The sequence below is a fragment of the Notamacropus eugenii genome, chromosome 3 (assembly GCF_028372415.1).
Source record: "Notamacropus eugenii isolate mMacEug1 chromosome 3, mMacEug1.pri_v2, whole genome shotgun sequence".
Classification (NCBI taxonomy): domain Eukaryota; kingdom Metazoa; phylum Chordata; class Mammalia; order Diprotodontia; family Macropodidae; genus Notamacropus; species Notamacropus eugenii.
In genome coordinates this window covers 19358497-19382793 of record NC_092874.1, presented here as the reverse complement: position 1 = coordinate 19382793, position 24297 = coordinate 19358497, and the positions used below count along the sequence as shown (strand labels likewise).

The window sequence follows — 24297 nt, the reverse complement described above, 5'->3', positions numbered from 1 at the left end:
GTCCCAAGCCATCTGGGTGTGGCCTTGTACTGTTGTCACACTTTTTATCAATGCCTTGAATGCAGAGAAGGATGATGTGATTACCAGGTTGGTACATAACACCAAGCTAAGAACAATAATTTCCATGGCAGATGAGAATATCCAAAAAGATCTCAACTGGCTGGAATCAAATAAGACAACAATTTTATAGACACAAAGGTAAAATCTGACATGAGTTAAACAATTATTTCACAAACTGCTTCATGGAAATTCATTTGAAAAAGATCTGGATTTTTTGTTACTGTTGTCAATGTTGTAAATTGTGGATCAAAAGTTCAGTTGAGTCTTGGGGTGGGCGGAGGGGAGAGATGGGGAGAAAATTTGGAATTCAAAATCTTGTGGAAGTGAATGCTGAAAATTAAAAATAAATAAGTTTTTTTTTTTAAAAAAGGTCAGTAGAGAAGTCCTGGGGGGGCACAGCCGATAGAGAGCTGGACCCAAAATCAGGAAAATCTGAGTTCAGGCCTCAGACACTTACTAGCTGTGTGACCCCAGGCAATCCACTTAACCTCTATTTGTCTTAGTTTTCTCATTTGTAAAATGAGTACCTACCTTCCAGGGTTGCTGTGAGGATAAAATTGAATAACATTTGTGAAGTGCTTTGTAAACTTTAAAGCATATTATTATTATGATTTTTAAAGGGATATGGCAATCAAAAAAAGCCTAACACCATCCTAGGCTCCATTAAGAAAATTATAATGTCCAAGAATGTCCAAGATCCAGGACGAGATAGCCCTGCTATGTCCTATCCTGCTCAGGTCATATTCTATTCTGGATGCCATGTCTTTGGAAAGCTAGAGAACAGTCATTTCAAACTCAAGAGATATCACTAAATGGTACATAAGAACCCCAAAGACTGACTTAGGAAACCACATATCAATATTGTCTATGTTCTATTGTATTTTCATTTACTTTGTCAACTATTTCCCAATTATATTTTAATTCGATTCAGTGAGGCCTCACAGGACTGTTACAGGCCAGCGTCTTTGACGCTGTTGCCGTTGGTAACCTGATGCATAAGCAGGAGAAGGTGTTCAGGTGTGCAAGAGGGCTGGGAGCCACGACATGGGAAAATGGACTGGTAGAACGAGGCATGTGTAACCTGGGGAAAAGAAGCCCAGGATGAGGTGGGCTGGCTGTCTTCAAGGACCTGAAAGGTTGTCTTGTGGAAGAAGGAAGTCTCATTCTGTTTGGCCCTCAAAGGCACTGGGTGGGAGCTGTGAAGAGGCAGATTTGAATTTATGATAAGGAAATGCTTCCTAAAAAGTTACAGCTGTCCCTGACTGGAAAGGGCGTCAGGTTTCCCCTTAGAGTCACCAAATGAAGGCTGGATGACCACTTGTCCAAGATCTTGTACAGGGGACATCTCATCCAGGATGGACTGGTCTAGACCTATACACAGTATCCCATAGGTCACGTGTGGCTCTCCTGAGTAACATCCAAACATATTAAAATGTAATTGGAAAGTAGATTTTTTTTTAATCTTGTGATCTTTTTTAAAAAAATTAATTTATTTTTTAATACAAAAGGCAGGTAGATGGCACAATGAATAGAGTTTGGAAGCCTGGGGTCAGGAAGACCTGAATTCACATCTAACCTCGGATACTAGTCATGTGACCTTGGACAAGTCACTTAACCCTGTTTGCCTCAGTATCTTCATCTGTAAAATGAGCTGGAGAAGGAAATGGTGAACTACTCCAAGAAAACCCCAGATGGGGTTTTGAGTTCTAAATTCTCTCCCTCCTGCCTGACCCCATTCAATGAGAAATATTTAGCAAAATAAATAAAAATGAAATAAAATATAGATAACATTACATTTAAAAACTAAGCTGATATGCAGCTCACAGAGATCTTTATGTATGGATCAGTGGCCCGCATTTCCATGTGAGTTTGACAACACTGGTTTGGATAGCATGGAAGGTCCCTGAGAGTCTATGACTGGATCCCAAGTTTAATAGAAGGGCCCTTGTTTTCCCCGCATTTGACTTTTAGCCTTCAAATTCAGGCCACAGAGTCATCTCTGAAGAAGCTGAGGAACTTAATACCCATAGAGGTCATTTAAATTTATAAACAAATTGTTCCCAACCCTGGATGGCCACCTTGAAGGTCCATGCCATTGAATGACTCATAGAGTGGGAGAATCAAGAATTAACTAAGGGATCAATAACCTTGTCCTCCCCTGACATTTTATGGAGTAGAAAACCCTCACTGTTGTTCAAGGGCTTCTGAAGACTAGCCAGCTGAGGAGCCGGCTCCTGAGCTGTCTGAGTGGATAAAGCGAAATCCCACAGAAGAGACTATGAGTGAAGATGGTGCCTGTCCTACAAGCAACCTGAGATTGGTGGCAACCACTGGGGTATTTATAGATTATTTTCTTAACAAAGAGCTCATCTCACAAGTTACAATTTAAACCTTTGCATTTAGTAAGCTAAAGCAATGGAGACTTAAATAAAATAAAAAATGAGACAGTTACAGAATCTTCATCTGTAGTGAAAAGAACCCTAGACACTGAGTCCAGAGACCTGGGTTCACATTCTACCTTGGATCAGAACACTTAAGCTTCAATTTCCACCTCTGGTCAATAGGGGTAATTATACTCACAATTCAATTTAATTCTGGAATTCAATTCAACAAGTCTTATCAAGCACATGTTATGTACAAGAGAAATAGGACTCAATTACAAAGCATAGGTTTAATAAGAACAGCTTATGGACATGCTAGCAGACCATCAGAACATAATGGATTATGTTGCAATAAGAGTGTGTGGTCTCCATGTTTTCATTCTTTGTGTGGGGAGAAGTGTGGGTGGAGAAGCAAGTTGAAAGCCTATGACCTAGATTTTTCTTTCCTCCCCAACTCAAACCCCTCCCTGTTTTTCATCCTCCAGGGAGCTCATGGGATCATAGACCTAGGACATTGGAGGTCATCTAAGCCAACTCTGTCATTGAATGGATGAAAATTTGAGGCCCAGAGATGTTCTATAAGGTAAGGTTCTACACACAGTAAATGGCCAACCAGTATTAGAACCCAGAACTTCTGATTCCAAGGCCAGTGGCTGCCTTCATTATATGAGGCCTCACCCTTCATAAGGAAACTTTGACTGAATCAGTCCTGAAAAGATGAGTCATGGAAAATGTCCTGAAGCTCATAGACAGGGTACTATAGAAATACACTCAACATAGCGATGTCTTCCCCCCAGCCAAGTTGACCATTCTGGTCTTGAACAAAACAAAGATGGACTCAGAGGGTGGAAGATTCCATAACATTTCCCTTACCCAGTGCTTAGCACATGAAATTGTTGTAGACTTGAGAAAGCTGTGGATGGTGGGATAAGTCAGGTCTACCCACTGGAATTTGGGGAGGAGATAGGGCAACAATACTGGGAAATCCTCTTCCTACCCTGACTGACAGACTTTTCCATATTCTCTTCTAACCAAACTCATCAGGAGATCTTCATGACCCCATGACTGACAACCCTTCCCAATCCCCTTTGTCCTGCTCCCACAGTCGCTCACCTACCACGGTTCTAGCCCTATAATGTACAATGGTCATCATGACAAGGTAAAGCTCATCCAACATTAGGCAGCCTGCACCTTGAAAGGAAGTAGAGAATTGTAGGTAGACTCCCAGAATCAGAATCAAAGAATTTCTGGAAGGGACTTCGGTCAACATTGGGTCCAAATCATACTAGAGAAAGAATTTCCTCCTTAAAGAAATCAAGGACAACTTGAACAATCACAAGAATATTCAGTATCCATAGTGACACCATACCAATAAAATGAAAATGCCAATACTACCAAATTTAATTTACGGATTTAGTATTACATTCATTAAACTGCCAAAGGGCTAGTTATAGGTTTAGACAAAATACTAAAAAAATAAATAAATAAAAGTTTTGGGATACCAAGGAAAATCAAGAAAAAAAAAAGAAAAGCAGGAAGGGGAAATCGTGCTTCCTGACCACAAACTATTATAAGGCGGTCATTGTGAAACAATTTAGCACTGGCTACAATTTTCTAAAGTTAGGTTTGATACTTCAGGATGTAGAAGAAGGCATGTGGGCAGCTAAGACTAGGGTCCAAAAGACCCTTCCATACGAATCCCTTTCTTATTCTCCCATTTTCCAGGTCATCCCCCAATTCTCACCTGCATAAGGTTTGCTCTCACCCTTTAGATAAACTGGATTTCCAGATGCCCCCTTATCCCACATGGAAAAAGGCAGGAAGCAAACTGAAGCTGAAGGTTCTCTTAGGGAACCATGTGGATTCTGCTTTTATTTCATCTTTCAGATGCCTTATTTGCCTTGTGCTTTTGCTGGCTGGGGAGTGGACAGCCCAAACTGTATTCAGCAGGAGGGGTTCAGTGAGCCTGTCCCTCCAGGGAAGCACGTGGGGGAATGAATAAAGCATTTCTGAAGCCAAGTTTCCCCACAATCCGCAGGGCCACCTAGTTTCTAACCACAGGCTTCTAAGAGGCGACAAAGGTTTACAGCCTGGGAGTGGAGTAGGGGTGGAAACTTCCATGAATTCAGACTTACCCTCTTACTGGTCTCTTCTTCCTGGGCCTTGCGAAATTCGTGCTCAAGGGAGCAGTCGATGTCATTGAACAAGCCCACCTCCTCACAGTTCTTCAGGAATCTAGTGGGTGTCGGGGTCTGATCTGAGGAGAGATAGCAACATGTTCTAGAATGAGGTGCTCCCCTCCCCCGCACTTCAGATTCAAAATCAAACAGAGCATAAAAAATAAAAAACACCCTGCCCCACCATGAAATAAGTCTATGCCAGCCCATGACTTAAATCGCACTTCATTGGATGTTGAGGTGAAAGGATCACAAGGTCAGAGACTTAGGATGAGGAGGGACCTTAAAGGTCGTCTAGTTAAACCAGAGCTTTTTAAGGATGAGACAACTGAGGTCCAAGGAGGGTAAGGGACTTGCCACTGATGAACAAAGATCAGAAGTAGAATGTGAACCCAGGTTCTTTGACTCCAAATCCATTCTGCCACTTGTGACATGATGGGGGTGGGAGATATCACAAATAAGAATGATGTAAGGATAAATATGACAAAGACAAAGGAGATATCCAACTCGCTGAAAGAAAGCACCTGGCCTCCTCCATACCAACCAAAAACAAAACAGCCACTACTTTTGAGGAGCACGTGTTCTAAAAGGAGAAACAGTATATGCATGTGGTGTGCACAGATGTAGATACATACAGGGTATACAAAGCAGATGACTTGACCAAGGCCACACAGGCAGTAAGAGGCAGAGTCAGGATTAGAATTCAGGTCCTCTGACTCCAATCTAGCGCTCTTTTCCGTATATCACACAGGTAATGTGTCCAGAAGGTCACTAGAAAAGCTGAACGAGAACTCAGGGGAGAGGGAGGGATTAGATATACAGACTTGAACACCCTAGACAAAGATGGGATTGGATGGTTGAGGCAGAGAGGGAGGGAGAGGGGGTATAATGCCTCAGGGGATGCCTGCCCATTCTTAGGAGGAGGAGGAGCCAGGGAAGGAAGAGCCAAACCCTTAGGAGAAAAGCCAGCAGAAACCAGTGTCACAGAAGCCTGAGTGCTGAGACAAGAAACAGGTACAAAGAGGTTGTGTAACACGTAAAGGGGAGGGTGCTGAGAAGCACTGAGCCTATGAATTTGGTCGTTAAGGGACCATGGTGACAGCAGAGTCGGGGGAGGGGGGATAGGACTAGAAATCAGACCAGAGAAGGCTCTAGGGAGCTGCTGAAGGTGGTTTAACTATGAAACTGGAAGAAACAGCAGGGCCACAAAAGGATTTGTAGTTCTCTTTTTTTCTTTTTAGCCTAGAGAGACCCGTGTTTGAAGGGAGAGGGGTTTCAGAAGTCACAAGGAGAAAGCGTCACTTTGGCCAGAAGGAAGGCTTCCCTATTTGCTGAGATGAGGGAGAAGGAGATGATAGGTGAAGATAAGAAGGGTTTCCTAAAATGACAGATCTAGGTATTAAAGGAACGTCAAGAGCCTTCACTTTACAAATGAGTAAACTGAGGCATGGGGGGATTAATTTCTTGCCTGGGATCACACAGGTAGCAATTGTCTGTTTCTAAGAAAGTATTTGAACTCCTGAGGAAGAGGGATGAAAGAGGTCACAACAGGTATCTTTAATCCTATTGGGAAAGCAGTCAAGGATTTCCTCTGAGAGATGAGGACACTGGCAAGGGGACCTTTAGGGCAGGACGTAGGGCAAGGTTTGGTGGTGACAGAGAGGGAGCTCATTAGAGATAAATAAAAGATATGTCTTGAGATGCAGTGATGAGGACCCTACTGGGTTGAGATGGCATGAATTTATAATGTGCTCAATCAAGTTGTGATATGTGAATATAATGGAATAATATTGTGCTACAAGAAGCTATGATTATGAAGAACTCAAAGAAATATGGGAAATTTTGTATGAACAGATACAGGGGAGAAAAGTAGAGCCAGGAGAACAACCACAATTCCAACAGACAATCAGCTCTGATTAATTGTAATGACCAACTTCAGTCTAGGAAAACCATAGGAAATGGGAAAACGAAGGTTGAAGCACACATCCCTCTTCTAAACAGAAGAACTGGGGACTACAGACATGGGATGTACACGGCCAATCAAACACAGTCCTGGTAGCTAGTGGGTGTCGAGTGTTCAATGTGGGAGGGGGGAAGGATAATCAGGGAAAATAACTGGTATTTTTAAAAAGCAACAATAAAAATGGTATAGAACTAGATATAGACACCGTATGTATACGTAGGTTCTTGGAGTGCAAAGATGAGAAATGACTCAGCCCTAACCCTCAAGGAGGTTATAATCTAAGTCTGGAAATGAGACATGCACAAATAACTATGCTGTGTATAAGGATATAATTGTATGAGAGGTTAAAGAAAGAGATAGAAGTGATTTCTGTAGGGAAGGCTTTACATTAAGCTGGGATAGGGGAGGAGGAAATCAGGAAAGGCTTGGGGGGGGCATTTGAATTTGACCTTGACCTTGAAGAAAGATCTCCCTTCCATCAGGCAGCAACTATGACTGCTCTCTATTCCAGCCAAGTGACACAGAGTAAGCAAAGGCACAGAGATGGAAGAGAACAGATAGACTAAGAAACAAGAAGTCGATCAGTTTAGGATTGTAAGATTGCTGGGTAGGGAACTGAAATAAGACACCAATCTAGGTAAGAGGTAATGGGGGACTGAATAGAAGGCTCTCAGCAGGAATGGTGCCCAGGAAAAGGATGGAGAGAGAGATGATGGAGGTGAAACTGGCAGGACCTGGTGGCTGAGCAAGAAGGGGAGGGGAGAATGAGGCCGGTCTGCCATCATCCAGGACCAGTTGGGATGACATGGAGAGAGATGATGGTTTTTCAAAGTCAAGCAAACCAGTGGCTTTCCTGTTAGTTAGATAATTGCTCTGCAAGAACTATGAGCTGCCAGAGAAGACCGGGAGACCCATGGTGATTTACCTGCCCAGTCTTTCCCAGAATGCCCCCTCTAGGCCTCATCTAGGAAATGACTTTGAACTTACTTCCCTTACTTGTCTTGGAGAATACCCTTGAGGCCAGGAGCCATCTCATTTTTCCCTTCATATCCCAAGCAACTAGCACACAGTAGGTACTCAAAAAGTACTTACAGAATTGAACTGAATTTGTAAAAAGTTCAAGTTTCTTTACCCTAATGAAGTCATGTTGTTCTTATCTATGTTTTTCCCCATAAATTCCAGACAGTGAGCAGGAAGGTTGCTTCTTTACTGGAACCCAGCAAATTAAAACCAGTTCTGCATAAGTGGTCCAGTGGATAGATGGGAGTGCTGGACATGGAATCAGGAAGACCTGAGTTTGAATCTTCCCTCAGGCATTAGCTGTGTGAGGCTGGGCAATTCATTTAACCTCTGTGCCTCAGTTTCCTCACCTGTACAATGGGTATAATAGTAGCCCCTATCTCAGAGTGTGTGGATAACTGAGCTAATATATGTAAAGTGTTTTGTAAAATTTGAAGCAGTGTGTAAATGTTACATGTTATTATATTTATCATCATCGTTATTACTCTCGGTATCTTACAGTTGACCTATATAAAGCCAAAGCATTTCTCTTTCTTTCTTTTCAAGGACCCCACTTTTTCTGGCCTCTGAAGTATTTACCTTTTGTTCTAATTAAATGAAATTCTTTTCTCCAGTCTCCCTCAAGGTTAGCCTGAACTCTGGAGTAATTCACAGTAGAGTTGATTCCTCTTCTCAACTCAGGATTAGTTTGAGCTTCTTATCAAGGTCCCAAATCCCCACTAAAGACCATCAGGACTTTTACTCTGGGAGAGCAGGGTTAAACAGCCTGGGAGACTCAGATCTGGTGGTAAGGATGAATGGGCTTTGTCAAAACTGCCAGTGACACAAACCGGGTCAATTCACAACCCAAAGGGTTATGCTCCCAACAGGGAAAATAGACATGAGCAGATGGCCCCTCCCCATCAGCCAAGGAATCAAGGTGTGAAACTGGTGTTTGAAGTTGGTCCCTGCTGACGATGGCTTCCTTCACAGGGCTCTGTCACATGGCATTTCAAAAGGGGAGCACACATGGGCACAAACAAACCAAAAAGGAGGAAAGGAAGTCAGTTATCCATTTGGAAAATGAGACTCTCTGGGATTCTCAGACCTGAAATGATACCAGTATGTGACACTCCTTAACATCCCCTAGGGATCCAAGGACTTCTAAATCATCTTTCCACTGTTCCTATGCCCAGAGCAATGGAGTCCTTTCTGCTCAGCTCTCTCCATGCCCATCCAGGCTCTGGCTGAAAATTTAGAGCTACAGCCCAGAGCAGGTCACTTGTCATTAAGAGGAAGTTGGTTTAGTCAGTTTGGGATCTGGATTTTTGGTTTGATTTCACTCCATTTCCTCTATGGGTGGTCATACGGACAAGCCTGGTGAAGTTCCTGCTTGGAGATCCCAATTAGCAGACAACATCATTCCAATCAAATGAACTGATACAATAAAAGACGTAGCACAGTAGGTGCTTAATCAATACGTGGTCCACTCCCTTTTTCTACTAGTGGGTAGTAGGGCCCACACTTGGAGGTAGCAAGACCCAGTTCCAATTCTCCCTCTGACACATACTGGCAAGTCACTGCTAAGACACTAAGTTGCAAAGAAGTTGATAAACTGTATCAGTCAGTGATGGAGGGATGAGTTACATGTTTGCTGCGTACCAGACATTAGGCTAAGTACCGGATAGAAACACAAACAAATGAGATGGCCCCTTCCTTTAAAGAGCAGACATTTTAATGGGGAAAGACAACACTTAGAAGAGGGAAGTTCCATATCAGAAGTTACCTACATTCATGACATCACAAATAAACCCCACCTCACCCACCTCTGAGGAAAAATAGGTCGTGTTTTCCTCAATAAGATTCAGAATTATGCAAAGGAAATTGGTCTAGATATTCACACAGGTAAAGCTAAGCGGATTAAGAATGTGGATTAATCAGTCTGAGATGTGTGGTTAAGTTGAAAATCCACAGAACTGGTCCCTCTGTGTGTGTGTGTGTGTGTGTGTATATGTATGTATGTATGTATGTATGTAGGTTCAACCTCTCTGTTGAAAATTATTGCCTATTATTGCCAATCAAATCGCCTATTTCCCCAGCCTATAGCTTATTTGTAAATATCTGCCTGCTTGCTGCTTCCCCATTAGCTTGTGAGTTCCTCAAGGGCAGAGACTGTCTTTGTCCTCTCTTTGTACCCCCAGTGGTTAGTATGGCACACAGCAGTCACTTAATAAATGCGTATTGACTGACTGATCAATATCAATATCAATATTTCTGTCTCTCTACTCAATACTGATGGATGTCAGTATAGTTAAAGGCATTGAGATGGATGCAGATGGCCATGCAAATTGACCTTGGACAGGTACTGCAGATGGCCACTGAGCTGGGCCCAGACCTGAACACCAGGAGGAGACTGGGTGGAATGAGATTTGGAAAATTGTTCGGCACTTTCAGTGATCCCAAGCTGCTTTATACAACCACATGTACACACACGCACACACGCACACATGCATGTACAAACACATTCATTTAATGCCACGCATCTCCTGGACATGTAGTAGATCTCTAAACCATGGAACAACATGAACTCTAAAGAAGTAACATCTACAAGGTCAATGGAAGGCAATGTCCTGGATGGAATTGCCCATGCTCAGTGACTATGTGTGCAAAAAGCCAGCACCAAGTCTTTATGACTGGAAAAGGAGGTGGGCAGGTCCAACAGTGAGAAGGAGAGGAGAAGGATAGGTAGCTGATAAATAGCCTGGACATAAATAAGTACCTCAAAACTGTTCAAGTCTAAGGGGAGATTCACCAATGCATGGGGAGATTCTCTATGGAGGGTTTGTGGGAAAACAAAGAAGTACCACACAGGATGAGAGTCATGGAAGGGTTGTGAACTGTTGTGGTGAAAAGGCTTTCCACACAGAGAGGACAGCAGCTGTAAAGTATTGAAGGACTATGTTAGAGTTGCTAAAAAGACAAAAGAGTGCTGGATTTGCAGGCAGAGGACCTGGGTTCAAATCTCTGCTCTGCTACTGTGTGACCTTAGTCAAGTCACTTCTCTATAGGGCTCAGTTTCCTCATTCATGTATAAAATGAGGGGGTTGGACTCAGTGGCCTCTAAGATCTCCCCCAGTTCTCAATTTGTCACTCCAAGGTCAGATGTACTACCAAAGTCCAAACAAAGCTCCTGAATTTTTAACTGAGACCTAGTGCCCAGAAGAGTGAAGCCCAGAGCCCTAAGCAGTCTATGTCTGATGAGCGGGGCAGAAGGATGCAGCTGTTTGGTCAAGTCATTGTTGGTGCCCCACCTCTGTCATCTTCCTGCCTCATCCAACAGACACATAGACTTTTGAGAATCATGTATCTCTGTGTGCTGGTGCTTTAACATTTTTAAACCAAGGAGCTATTGAGGAAGAGGGGATTATCCACCCAAAATCACACTATTAAAGTCCATAAGCTGGGATTTGAACTCAGGTCTTCCTGACTCCAGGGACAGATAATGCTATCTCCTGGACCACCTAGCTGTCTCTATATTTTATATAATACTTATATTTATAACATACTTATAAATATTATATTTATAATGTACAATACTTATAAATATTATATAATATATACACATATGTCTGTATATATGTACATATATATACAAATATATTTATATACCTTTTTTTTTAAGTCTAGACCTGCTTTTTCAGCCATATGGAGGATTTCTACTGTGGAAATTCCCTCCACCTACACCAGTCAGAAGTTTCTCAAGAATTTACAGCTGGAGGTACTGATTGGCCTCAGATCACACATTCAGTCTATGTCAGTGAAGAGTTTGGTCCTTGGGTTTCCCTCCTCCAGACAGGGCTGGTTCTCAATCCTCTCTGCCATTCTGCTTTTTCCTATATGATGCCATTTTAGAAATTCAAAACAGGCACCTATTTCCACATTTGGAAAAGATCAGCCTCATTGTTGCTAGTGTTCAAAAATCATTTGTTCTCACAAATGAGCATTTAATGTCAGTTCCAACAGGAAGCAAGGTTGGGACTGGTAGTGGTTGGTCCCCATTCCTGATGCTTCCATTTGGTTTCCTCATTTATTTGAGTGGCTGTGGGGTCCTGTAGCATGACTCTCCATCAGTCACAGCCAGACCCCAGGAAATGCTGGGAGGATTTTTAATGCAGATAGCTGAGTTTCTGAAGGAAGAGGAAAACAAGAGAATGTCTCTCCAAAAACTGGAGGCCCCGTCAAAGCACCCGCCCTTATTAGATTAGACCAGAAAATCAGAGGGTAATACCTCTGATTGTAACTTCAGGTTTCTGAAAGCCACACCTTTCTGAGCAAACGCAGGAGGCCCTAGCTATGGGAGTCTCACCAGCTTTGGGAGCATGCATGATAATAATAGTCTAGGCCCAATGGGTTGTTAATAGCTAAGGTGAGGTCAGTCAGTGAGGGACGTTCAAAGGACCTACAGGATTGGTCTCGACATGCCTCCTGGGCCACCATGATTGTTTTTAATGAGGCTGCTCCATTTCCTGTTCTTCCCAATGTTCCTACTTTGCACCCAACACTGCAGGGGCTGTGCATTTCAAGCTAGAAATATCTAGGTAATTTTGTCCATCTGTTTCATGTTACAGAGTGGAAGCGTTTTGCCCAATATCACCCAAGTGGCAGAACCAGGATCTGAACTCAGGCCTCTGAATCCAAATCAGACTACAAGGCTGAGGGCAGGGACAATTGTCATTTTCATCTCTGAGTCCTTGGCACTCATTCAGTACTCAGCATGATTGCCAATTGATCTGGAAGGCCCAGCCTCACAGAGGTAATGGTAATAATCAACAGAACTTGGGTCGGAACTGGGCTCTTCTTGAGGCCAAACTCCCTGTTGGCTGAGTGGGCTGGTCATGTTCTATCTCTTAATCAATGCCGAGGATTCACTCTTCAGACAAAACCTTGCTCTAGCACATCCAAGTCAGAGAAGGCCAGAAGAAGTCAGGGGAAAAAGTCCAGAGAGGGAGTCTTGTACCAGTCTCCCAATCCTATCACAAAGCTCTTGAGGACCCTGCTCCTCATTTGACAGCCATGTTGGAAATCAGCTTTGGAGGTGGGGGGAAGGAGGGAACCCCATTACAAAACCTGCCTTGCTTCTGTGCTTAGATTCCTTTCTGAGAATTAAGAACTAATTTCCTGCAAAACAAGGAGCCTTGAGAATTCCTGCCATAGGAAGACTTATGTCAGGGTCTGCCAAGCTTGAAGGAGCTTCCACTGACTTGAGGGGCAATGGAAGGAAATGTATTTGACCAAAAAGGAAAGCAGCACACAACAATATTATGGTGCGCAATGTCCTAGGCATGCAGTCAGAAAGCCTGGGTTCAAATCCTGGCTTTGCTATTGTGTGACCTTCAGCAAATTCTTTGGTCTTTCTGGGTTTTGATTTTCTCATCTGGAAAATGGGGGGATGGGGAGTCCCCATAGGAGCTGACTAGATGGCCCTTTCCAGTTCTAAATCTTTAATCTAATCTTTAACATGTCTATGTGACATATCTATATACATACATATATGTGTGTGTATGGAGACAGAAAGAGAGCAGTCAGCAGCTCTAAGAAACCCTCCTCCAAGACCCCTCGAATGTCCAGTTCTCCCATAGTCTGACTGTTCTCATCTTCTTCAGCTGAAGCTGACAAGATTCCTCCTGAGTGAAGCTATGGGACAGGCACAGATCTAAGGCTGGAAACCTGATGCCTTGAAAAGAAGAATTGTTTAGTCTGCTGTGCCTTTAATAACAGGTGACTAGCTTACTCAGCTGCAGAACAGCACTTAAGTTATGGATTTGCCCGTGTTTCATTTTTCTTCCATCCCCATGGAGGAAAGGTGACAGGCTCTGGGCAGAAGAGACAGGACAAGATAACCCACCATGGAACCGAGGGGACGAGGGGCCTCATGACCTCAACAACAATCTCACTTCTGTGGAGTTGAGGCTTCTGCCAGGGTTCTTGAGGGAGAGAGCAGGGAAATGGGACTTTTTAAAAAGCAGTACTAAATGATCTGAGGATATCAGCTTCTGTCTACCCCAAGCAGCATCTGGTCATCCATTCATTCATTCATACTCATTAACTCAGATCAAGAGAAAGTTAAGACCAGTTTGAATGTGTGAAAGGTCTGAAATGAAGAATTATTCTGAGAGTTATAGCATCATCCTTTAGAGCTGAGAGGGGGGTTTAGAGATTCTAAATCAACCCCTGTACTTCACAAATGAAAAAACCAAGGTTAAAGATAGTAAAGTGACTCGTCATAGGATCAATTGATTAGACCCCCTCTGAGGGGTCTTAGAGACCATCAGGTCCAATCCCATCATTTTACAGATGAAGAAACGAAGGCCCAGGGAGTTGAAACGGACTGCCCTGGTAACAGAAGGAGCCACCAGTGGCCCAGCAAGGAAAACAGGCATGGGCCTTCTGCATCATGAGACATGGAATTTGAAATGACCTTGGGGTCATCAAAATCAGACATTCTTAATGTGGGGTCCATGAATTTGTTACTGCTTTAAATACACACACACACACACACACACACACACATATATTTGATAACTTAAACTAATTGGTTTCCTTTGTAATTAGGTATTTTATTTTATAAATTTATAACATCATTTGGAGAAATCCATAAGTTTTACCAGATGGCCAGAGGGGTCAGCAACATAAAAAAAGCAACAGCTCCTGGTCCAAATTCAGGTCCAGCGAGGCCACACAGTGGGTAAATCTAAGCTAGGTCCTCTCTCCAAAGTCCTTCCTCTTTTCACTGTGTTTTTCCTTCTGAGTATAGTAGGCTAATTGAGGATTGTCTAGCAATACGTCTTGGAGTTAGAGATGCTGTAAATAGGGAAAAAATTATTTGTAACGAGCACCTCTTGGTTTCTAAGAAAATGGATGCTTCTAAGACACTCTGGAAGGGCTGAAATAACTCTTGCCTTCAGAAGTTCAACTATTTCCCATGATGTTTTATTGACACCATTAATCTGTTTGGCAAATCTTGGCTTTAAAGATAGTGTGGCCCACTACCAATTCAATTCAGTAAACATTTATTAAGCACCTATTGTGTGCCACACACTGTACCAACCTGACTGGATTCAGTTTCACTCAACCAATCCGTGCTACGTGCAAGGTCCTGTTCTAGTCATGACAGATACAAAGACACTCACACAAAAACAAAACTGTCCCTGCCCTCAGGGATCCCAAAGTCTTCAGGACGACAGAGAGATGGTAATCTTTCATCGTTCTTCTTGCTAGAGTCCCAATTGGCCATGTTTCACTCTACCTTTTTAACTTGGCTAATGTTAACTTAGCAAATTTAAGTTCAAAGGCAGCTAGGCCTGGGCCCTGGAGGATGATTCAGGAAGACCAAAAGTGACGCCCCATTCACTGACCAACTGTGTGAACCTGAACAAATTATTTAACCTCTCTATGCCTTAGTGACTTCAGCTATAAAATGGAAATAATGATAGTATGTACTTCCTAGGGTTGTTGTAAGGACCAAATGAGATATTTGTAAAGCACCTTGAAAAGCTTACAGCACTATACGCTAAACACGGTTATCATTATTATCAACAACATGGAAACTTTCAGAGCTCTGTAGATTTAACTGGAGAGGGCTTTTTCATCAAGCACTCCCACCTTTCATTTGCAGGGCAGCTGGGTGGCATAGTGGATACAGTACTTGGCCTGGAGACAGGAGGACTCATCTTCCTGAGTTCAAATCCAGCCTCAAACATTTACTAATTGTGTGACCCTAGACAAGTCACTTCACCCTGTTTGCCTCAGTTCCCTCATCGGTAAAATAAGTTGGAGAAATAAATGGCAAACAACTCTAGTATCTCTGCCAAGGAAACCCTAAATGGGGTCATAAAGGGTTGGACACACCTAAAACAACTGAACAAATTCATTTGGAAATGTTTGGAGCAGCAGGGACCTTTCTCTTTGTCTCTGCCTGTCCCTACGCATCCATTCATTCATTCCCCATTCATTAATTCAATGAACATTAAATGCCTACTGTGCGAAAGACAGATATGAGGAGAAATTGACAAATTTGACACAGATCCTGCAGGAGACAGGGCAAAGGAGACACTGAGACTCAATGCCATGAGAAGTGTGAACAGCAGGGGCATGGTGGTCCAGGGCAGCCCAAGGTGGCTCTGGTGCCCTCCTGGAATGTGAAAATCCCTAGAGGGAGGCCTGCTTGGCAGCATAAGCATGAAGGGTTTGGGAGAAAGCATGGAAGGATAATCCAGGATGAGACAGCATGAAGGGGCTGCAATCTCTCCAGAGAAAGGGACAACCTTGACTCACATGAGTGAAGGCACAGAGGCCTTGAAGCCTTAGAGGCCCAGTGGTCCTCATTATTGTCACTGTGGTTTTCAGACAATGCAATATTAATTAGTGAATGACCATCATGGGTCCTGAAATCCCTACAAATCAGGGAAACTGTCACAGTCATAAAGGATACCATAGCTGAAAAGCACCTTAGAGGCCATCAAGTCTAAGTAGACCTGAATGAGAATTTCCTCTCTGCCATATCTCACAAGTGGTCAATCAGTCTTTGCTTGGATACCTCCAGGGAGGGAGAACTCAGTACCTTACAAAGCAGACCATTCCATTTTTGGAAAACTCTAATTATTAAGGAGATTTTTCCCTTTTACATAAAGCCGAAATTTGCCTTTCTGCAACACCCCGCTCCCTACCACTGCTTCCAGTTTGTCCCTCCTGGCCCAGAGAGAATGAGGACGAACCCTCTTCTGGATGTCAGGCCCTCAAATTTTTTAAAGTGTACTGAGCATCTTAGCCAAAGTTCAAGGCAGGGAGAGATCTACTTTCTGCTAGTTCCCAAAAGGTCAGTAAGTCCATCAACAAATATTTACAGGGAACCTGCTATGTGGCAGGCACTGCTCTGCACTGGGATACAAAGAAAGGTTAAAGGACCATTCCTGCCCTAAAGGAGCTTACATTCTCACTGGGTGCATACAAGAGCAGAGGGAAGACAGTCCAGGAGAAGGCATTAGTAGTTGGGGGAGAGAGGAAGGGCCTCGCCCAGAAGGTGGCATTTGAGCTAGATCGTGAAGAATACCCAAGTGACTAAGAGACAGAATGATAAGGGCACAGAGATGGCAGAAGGTAGGACAAGTTTCCTGCTCCCCCACCTTCCCCACCCCCAAGCCTCAGGAATCCAAAAGCTTTCTGACAAGGACAGTCTGAATGGTCAGTTTGTTCCCCAGCAGGAGCCCACTGATTCCAAAGTTCAGATGATGGCTGAGAACAGAAAGGGTCTGATAGCGAGAGGCCTTGCAAGACTCAATGACCCAGTCAGGTCCAATCTGCTCAGAGTCTCCAATGACACTCCCTCCCATCACCATTTACCCTGTAGAGATCCAAAGGCTCTGTGACACTGCAGAGACCTTCCCAGACTTCTTCCCTACAGTCCATGGAGACAAAATCAAGGCTAGGAAGGGAGAGGTCTGTCCTGGTCTCTTTCCTATTTCCATGTCCAATCAGGTGCCAAATCCTGGCAATCTTATCTCCTCGACATCTTTTGTGTCTGCCCCTATAAGTCTATTCACACCACAACCACTTTAGTTCAAGTGTTACAGGGTCCATCATGGACCATTGCAATTGCCTCCCGAGTGGGCTCTCCGAGTCACATCTCTCCCTTCACCACTAAATCTTCCACCTAGTTGCCAAATTAATATACTTAAAGCACAGGTCTGACCACGTCACTTCCCTACTCAAGAACCTTCTGTAGCTCCCCTTTACCTCTATTTGACATTGCAAACCTTGCAGTCTGACTCCAGCCTCTCTTTCCAGTTTGAATACACAACTCACTCTGGCACATTCTGTGGTCCAGTCCAGCACCCCTGCTTGCTGCCTTTCATGCACAACAGTCCATTTTCAGCTTCTCTCTACGACAGGACAGGCTGGTCCTCAAGGCTGGACTGCCCTCCCTCCTCACATCTGCCTCTTACAATCCCTTGCTCCTTTTAAGACTAAATTCAAGAGATATCACTTCCAAGAAGCCATCTGGGATTCCCCAAGACATGAATGCCCCCCACATAGCCAAATATTCCTTTGTCTATAATAGTAGCTAACGTGCGTCTAGTGGTTTAAAGGTCTGCAAAGTGTTTCTGTGTGGTATCTCATTTGATCCTTACAACGACTCTAGGAGGCAGGTGCTTTATAATTCCATTTTACAGATGAGAAAACTGAGGCTGAGAGACAAATGAATTGCCCAGGTCATATAGCTAGTTGGTCGGTGTCCTTCATTCTGGAAGAGGAACAAAATGACATCTTTGTGCAAGTGTCAAGTTTCAATGTGTCAGCTGTGGCTGATCAGACCAATATGAGCTTGGCATGCTCTACCACAGGTTGGGCACAGATGGTCTGTGTGAATATAGCTAGTACACATCTGAAATCAAATTGGAACTCAGATTGTCCCGGCTCTAGAGTTCCAGACTTGTATCCACTGCAGTTGTTATAGTTACTTCATACATTAAATGTATGTTCTATTATACAGACGAGGAATTGGGACATGGACACACAGACACAGACAGACAGACAGACACAGACACAGACACACACACACACACACACACACACACACATACACACACAAAATTAAGTCATCTCCCAAGCATCAGCTGGGTCTGAATGGATTTGATCCCCTAAAAGCTTTAAGCTCCTTCAGGTCCTTAAGGTCCTTCAGGTCATTCTTGCCCTCGCACCCATAGAACTGTGCCTGGCACACAGTAGGCTCATAATAAATGTTTGCTGATTGATTCATATTTGCACTTGCTTGTTGGTACAAGACTTTACATCCCTCCAATAGAATTTAACTTCCTTGAGGAGAGAGAGGAGCTGTCATATCGAGGCCTGCAGTCAGCCCAGGGCCCAGCGTTAATCTCTCACCTACTTCTCTGTTTATGGGTGTTCGGAGGTAGATGAGCCAATGAGACAAAGTCATGGTGATGACACATTAACAGAGCACTTTAAAGTTGATGCTGCATTTTGCTTCATGACAACCCTTACAATAGATGTTATTACCCCCATTTTACAGATAGGGAAATCACTGATCAGTGGGGGTAAGGGATTTGTCCACGATCGCACAGCTTGGAATTGTCAGAGGCAGGATTAGACCTTACGGACACCAAGCTGAGCCACCCCTCCTCTAGGACCCCCTGCATCTTTTTGCCTGAATTCCCTCTCTGTACTGTCAGGAGTCAGGTGGCACCATCAGACCAGCCTGTCTTTACCGAGACCAAAGTCTACCATGAGCTTGGAGAAAAATACAGGAATCCACCAGACAGTGCTACGGCTGTGTTCTTGGAGGACAGAGTCTCTCTGGCCAAGCAGCCACCTCAAATTCAAGCCAGTCCAGGTCAGAATCAGACAGATGGAAATCTTAGCAAGGACTAAAAATACCCAGGTCACCTGCTGACGAGTGAGGCAGCAAGAGGCTATTTTTCGCCCTAGAGGGTTCAGAGCTGGGGCAAGAAAGAAATCTGATCACCAGCGGTCAGCCTGCCTTCTGCTATACCTGGGCTTTCAAACACCTGGTGCTGGGAAGTGACCTGGGCTAGTGGGTCTTGGAGCACTGAGCTTGAGAGTCAGGAAGCCTGGGTTCAAGGCTCCGCTCTCCCACTGATGAGATGTCTGATCTTCGACCAGTCATTTGGTAAAAGTGATATGGTAAAAAAAAAAAAAAGTGTCAGCTCTAAAGTAACAGAACCTCCTTTCAAGTCCTCATCAGTGATATCTGGTTAGTGACTAACCCTCCCTGTGCCTCTGTTTCCTTGTCTGTAAAACTAGCCTCTGAGGAGCCTTCTAGCTTTAGATTTATGATCTGGGTCTCAGTTTCCTCCTCAATAAAAGGAGGGTGTTGGACAAGTTGCCCCCAGGGGTCCCTATGGACTCCAACAGTCTATTTCCATCCCCTCAAGTGCCAGCAGCCAGCAGGGGAGGAGGAAGAAGGCCTGCAGATCACTGGGGTGCACCAACAAATTGTGTGAGGAGGCATTACAATGAGGGACACTGAGCTAGGACCAATGGAAGGGGCCCTAGGAAGTACAGAAGAGAGGGGAATTAGTCCCCACTCTGCTCTGGATTCTATCAACTCATTCAATTATATAATTTTAGAATTGGAAGGACACATCAAGATAATCTAGTTCAACCCCTTCCATTTTACAGACGAGGAAACTGAGATCCAGAGGGGCTGGGCTCTCCAAGATCACACAAGTCATGGTCTCTGAAGATCATAGATTGAGAGCTAGAAGAGACTTTGCGGGCCATCGAGTCAAAATTTCTGCATTTGACATACAAAGAGACTGAGGTCCAGAGGGTTTCCATGACTTGCCCAAAGTCGTGCAGTTAGCAATTGCCTGAGGTAGGATTTGAACCCAGGTCTCCTGCAGGCCAAATCCATCCTTCTGCCCTCTATACCACATTGTCTGTTGGTAGTGAAAGAGTTGGGACTAACTGAGGTCACCTTCCTGCCAATCAAGTGCTTCTGAGGTAGAATGCCTCTCCTAGGACACCTTGAAAATGCTTGGAAAACAGGTGATTTCTAGTCCATCTCAGCTTCTGTTGAAGGAAAATGACTGCAAGGATTATTTTGGTATGGTTTTTCATAAGAGTTGGCCTGAGCGCCAGGAAGACAATGTTCCAGTCCATTCTCTGCCTCTAGAAGTTACAGATGAGTAGCCAATCTAAATTTGGGGAGTTTCCAGAAGAAATTCTCAAATACCTTGGTCATCCTGCCTATACCTTGTTTGCATGTGGATGTTTGGGCAGCTAGGGGGCACCACAGTGCACAGAGCACTGGGCCTGAAGTTGGACTCATCTTTTCAGGTGACACGTCCTGGCTGTGTGACCCTGACCAAGTCATTTCACCATGTCTGCCTCAGTTTCCTCATCTTTAAAATGAGCTGGAGAAGGAAATGGCAAACCACTCCAGGATCTTTGCCAAGAAAACCCCCAATGGGGGTCACAAAGAATCAGACACATCTGAAAAATCACTGAAATGACTACTAAATTATTCACGTATCTGCCTGGAGCATGGTAAGCTGCTCCAGTTGTCTCCTGATAATAACTTATTAGAATTTGCTGTGAAAAACTGAAATAGCAACATGGCCAGTAGGTCCAATATTCAAGGTTCCCAGAGCATCATTTCCTGGAAGTATCACCCCATGGATACCTGGCAATATTAATATAGAACCTATATGAATGTTTTTTTTAAATACTCCAAGAAAAGACAAGCGTCTTCATTCAGCCCCAGGCTCCACCCTGCACTCTGTTTCTCAACATCCCACCTCCTCCCAAGTTTAAGGGGCCCCTTCCCCTTCTACATAAATCTCCTCTGGGTACCCCCAGGGGCAGCAGCTTGAACCAGTCCCAAGCTGCCTAAGATTTGCTAAGAGCAGGTGAAGATCTGTGAAAAAATGACAAATAAAAATATAGCTGTTGAAGATCCACTTAAGGTCTTAAGCACCCTCTTCACACCTTCTCAGCAGATCCTCAGATGGAAAGCCTCAATGGGTACAGTCCTGGCAACTTGCTAAGGAAGAAACTTCTGAGGAGCAGCCTTGTCTGTAGTGAATGGGGGCCAGTACTGGCCTCAGAGTCAGGGAGAGCTGGGTTCAACTCCTGCCTCCTATACTTACTCTGTGGACCTGCACAAGAGACTTTCTCTCAGGCAACTCTTCTGTAAATCCTTGCCATAAATGGGGAGAATCATGAGACAACCGCAAAATGGAGAGAGCAACACTGATAACACGTACCTCACAGGGACTCTGTGAGGCTCAAGGGAGACAAGGCATGTAAATTCAGTTACTGTGATTCCTCTCCTGGCATCCATGGCTAGTGTAACAGTACCTCCTACAATCTTGCTTTGGGTATAAATGTGTGAAAAATAAGAATGTAAATTGATGTAAATGAATATTTGTATTTTAAATTCCAGAAGATGGCTTACTGGAAAAAGAACTGGCCACAAAGCCAGCAAGACCTGAGTTCAAGTCACTCTCTGGCACATACGGACTGTGTAACCCTGACCACCCACTTAGCCTCCCTCCACTAGGCAGCTCTGCAACTTTCAGAGAAGATGCCTATCTGTATCGTCGAAGGGACTTTCTTCACCTGAGAGCTCACTAGGCCAATTACATGCTACGTCCAGTTCCTATTTTATTTTACTGTTTATTTTTATAATTCAACCCTTCCTATTTTATTTTATTATTTATTTTACTTTTATAATTTGACTCTTCCTATTTTAAAGTCAGCTCTCTGAGCATTACCATGGTACCTAATTAAAATCCATGATCACTGTGCAGCCCCTCTGGTGAAATCTCTGGAGCCTTCCTCAGAAGAATGTTCTTGAATGAATAAAATAAAGCACGTGGGACAGCAAAAAAAACCCAATTCTATTGAAAAGCAGTTACCAAATATTAGCAAAACCATCCCCCCAAAACCAAGTTCACATACCCCATGTCCAAAACCCCTGCTCTGTATTATCCTGCATTGACAATATGATAGTATTGCCTCCGGAGAGGCAGCAAGCAACAGCTTTTTTCCCCCATCATTCATTTCTTGGATAACATCTTCCTCTGCATGCAACAAAGCGACAAGCATTTCATGAGCACCTACTATGTGCCAGGCACTGGGCTAAAAAGAATTCCTTGTAATCTATGGCACCCTGTTCACATCCATGATGTTCTTCTGCTTTACAGGAATCTAATTATCTCAGACTAAATGGCCACTGAGTTACCTTCAACTCTCATATTCTGTGATTTGCCTATTGTCCTATAGGCAAAAGGTAATAAGAAGAACAGAGTGACTTCAGGTGACCTGGTAGGTAGATAATGGCAGGAGCTAGAGTGACAAGGACCAGAGTTCAAATTTTGCCTCAGACTCTAGCTGTGTGATCCTGGGCAAGTCACTTACTAACCCACTATCTACAGACTGGACCCCAGTCTGGCATTCAAGACCCCCATGATCAAGCTCCAGGCTACCTCTCCAGGCTTGCCCTCCTTGGCTATCTCCCTTTCAGCTCAACTAAAGACTGTGGGGTACAGAACATAATTTGGAGTTAACAGATATGGGTTCAGATCCCATCACTGTGTGACCTTGGGCAAGTCAATTTTTCCTTCCTGAGTTTTAGTTTCCTCCTCTGCAAAGTGAGAAAACTGGATTAAATGACCTTCCAGCCCTATATCTATGAGTATATCCCAAACCCATTCTGGTCCTGACTTTCTGCTCATGCGAATCTTACCGAGTTTGGAGAATCCTAGTCCCACAGGGTGGGAAAGGAGCTCGGAGGCCAGCTAGTTCAACCTGTTTTGGAACAGGAATCCCCAGGCAATATCACCACCAAGTGGTCGCCCAGCTGTTGTTGGAGACAAGTGACAAAGAACTCTCTCCCTTCCTAGACTGTCCATTCTACATTTGGAGACATCTACTGATTAAGAAGGTCAGTAGTGTGTCCCCTTACCTCCTCTGGGCAGTGTTAGGCATCCTGGGGGCATAGACTTGGAGCTGGAAGGGGCCTTTGAGATCACTTAGTCTACATCAATCCCTCTATAGAAACTATAGAGAGATTGAGTGACTTGTCCTAGGTCATCCAGCTGGGAAAGGTCAGAGGTAGAATTTGAACCTAGAGCTTCCTGGTTCCAAATCCAGCATTCTGTCCATGACAACTGACTGCCTCTGGGTCCTCTCTGACTTCAGTGTTAATTCATAGTGAACTCTCCTTCCTCTACATCTGGTGGAGTAGAAAGATGGATAGGTTAGTAGGTAGGTAGGTAGGTAGGTAGGTAGGTAGGTAGGTAGGTAGATGGATGGATGGATGGATAGATAGATAGATGAATGGATGGGTAGATAAATGATAGATAGATAGATAGATAGATAGATAGATAGATAGATAGATAGATAATAGATGGATGGACAGATATGTGGATGGATGGATGGAGAGACAGATAGATAAGCAAATGGCAGATAGGCAGAGAGAATAAAGATAGATTAAAGAAAGTGATAGATATATATTCAATACAATTGGTTCCCTTTGTAATCCTAAGTATTTTAAAAGATTATTCTGAGAAGATTCTTCATATTAAGAACTCTTCTAGTGTTTAGCATACAGAAGTCTATCTGCTGAATTCATTTCACATATATTGCATACTATCTGGAAGTCTCAGGTACCTTTTCCTATGAATATGATGTCTTTAAAGTTAAACTATTAGCTCCTTAAGGGAAGCTATTTCTTAGTACCTCCCATAGTACGTGATGCATTACTAGGTAGACAGTAAGTGCTCAAACATGTACCCTATTGACTACATATATATGCAAGACAGATAGACAAACAATTAGTTGTGACCAACTCTTTGTGACCCTATTTGAGGTTTTCTTGGCAAAGAAGGGGCATAATTTGCTGTTTCTTTCTCCAGCTCATTTTACAGAAAAGGAAACTGAGGCAAACAGGGTGAAGTGACTTACCCAGGGTCACACAGCTAATAAGCTAATACATGTTCAAGACCAGATTTGAACTTCAGTCTTCCTGACTCCAGGTCAGGCACTTTATCCGCTGCTCCACTGATTATATGAAGGAGTTTAGAGTTCATAGTGTGTGTCAATGGTGCTAAAAATAAAAGGAGTCAGCTTTGACACCCACCTCAGATATTTACTAGATGTATAACCCTGG

The 24297-nt window shown here is 43.7% G+C and overlaps 1 protein-coding gene across 2 annotated transcripts in view; it reads right to left on the bottom strand.

Moving 5' to 3' along the window:
• CREB5 (cAMP responsive element binding protein 5) overlaps positions 1-24297 on the bottom strand; it is a 488110-nt gene that overhangs the window by 378644 nt on the left and 85169 nt on the right. For both annotated transcript variants that reach the window (XM_072651024.1, XM_072651025.1), the window contains exon 4: positions 4577-4698. In XM_072651024.1, coding sequence (XP_072507125.1) covers positions 4577-4698 — 122 coding nt within the window. The remainder of the gene's footprint in view (positions 1-4576; positions 4699-24297) is intronic.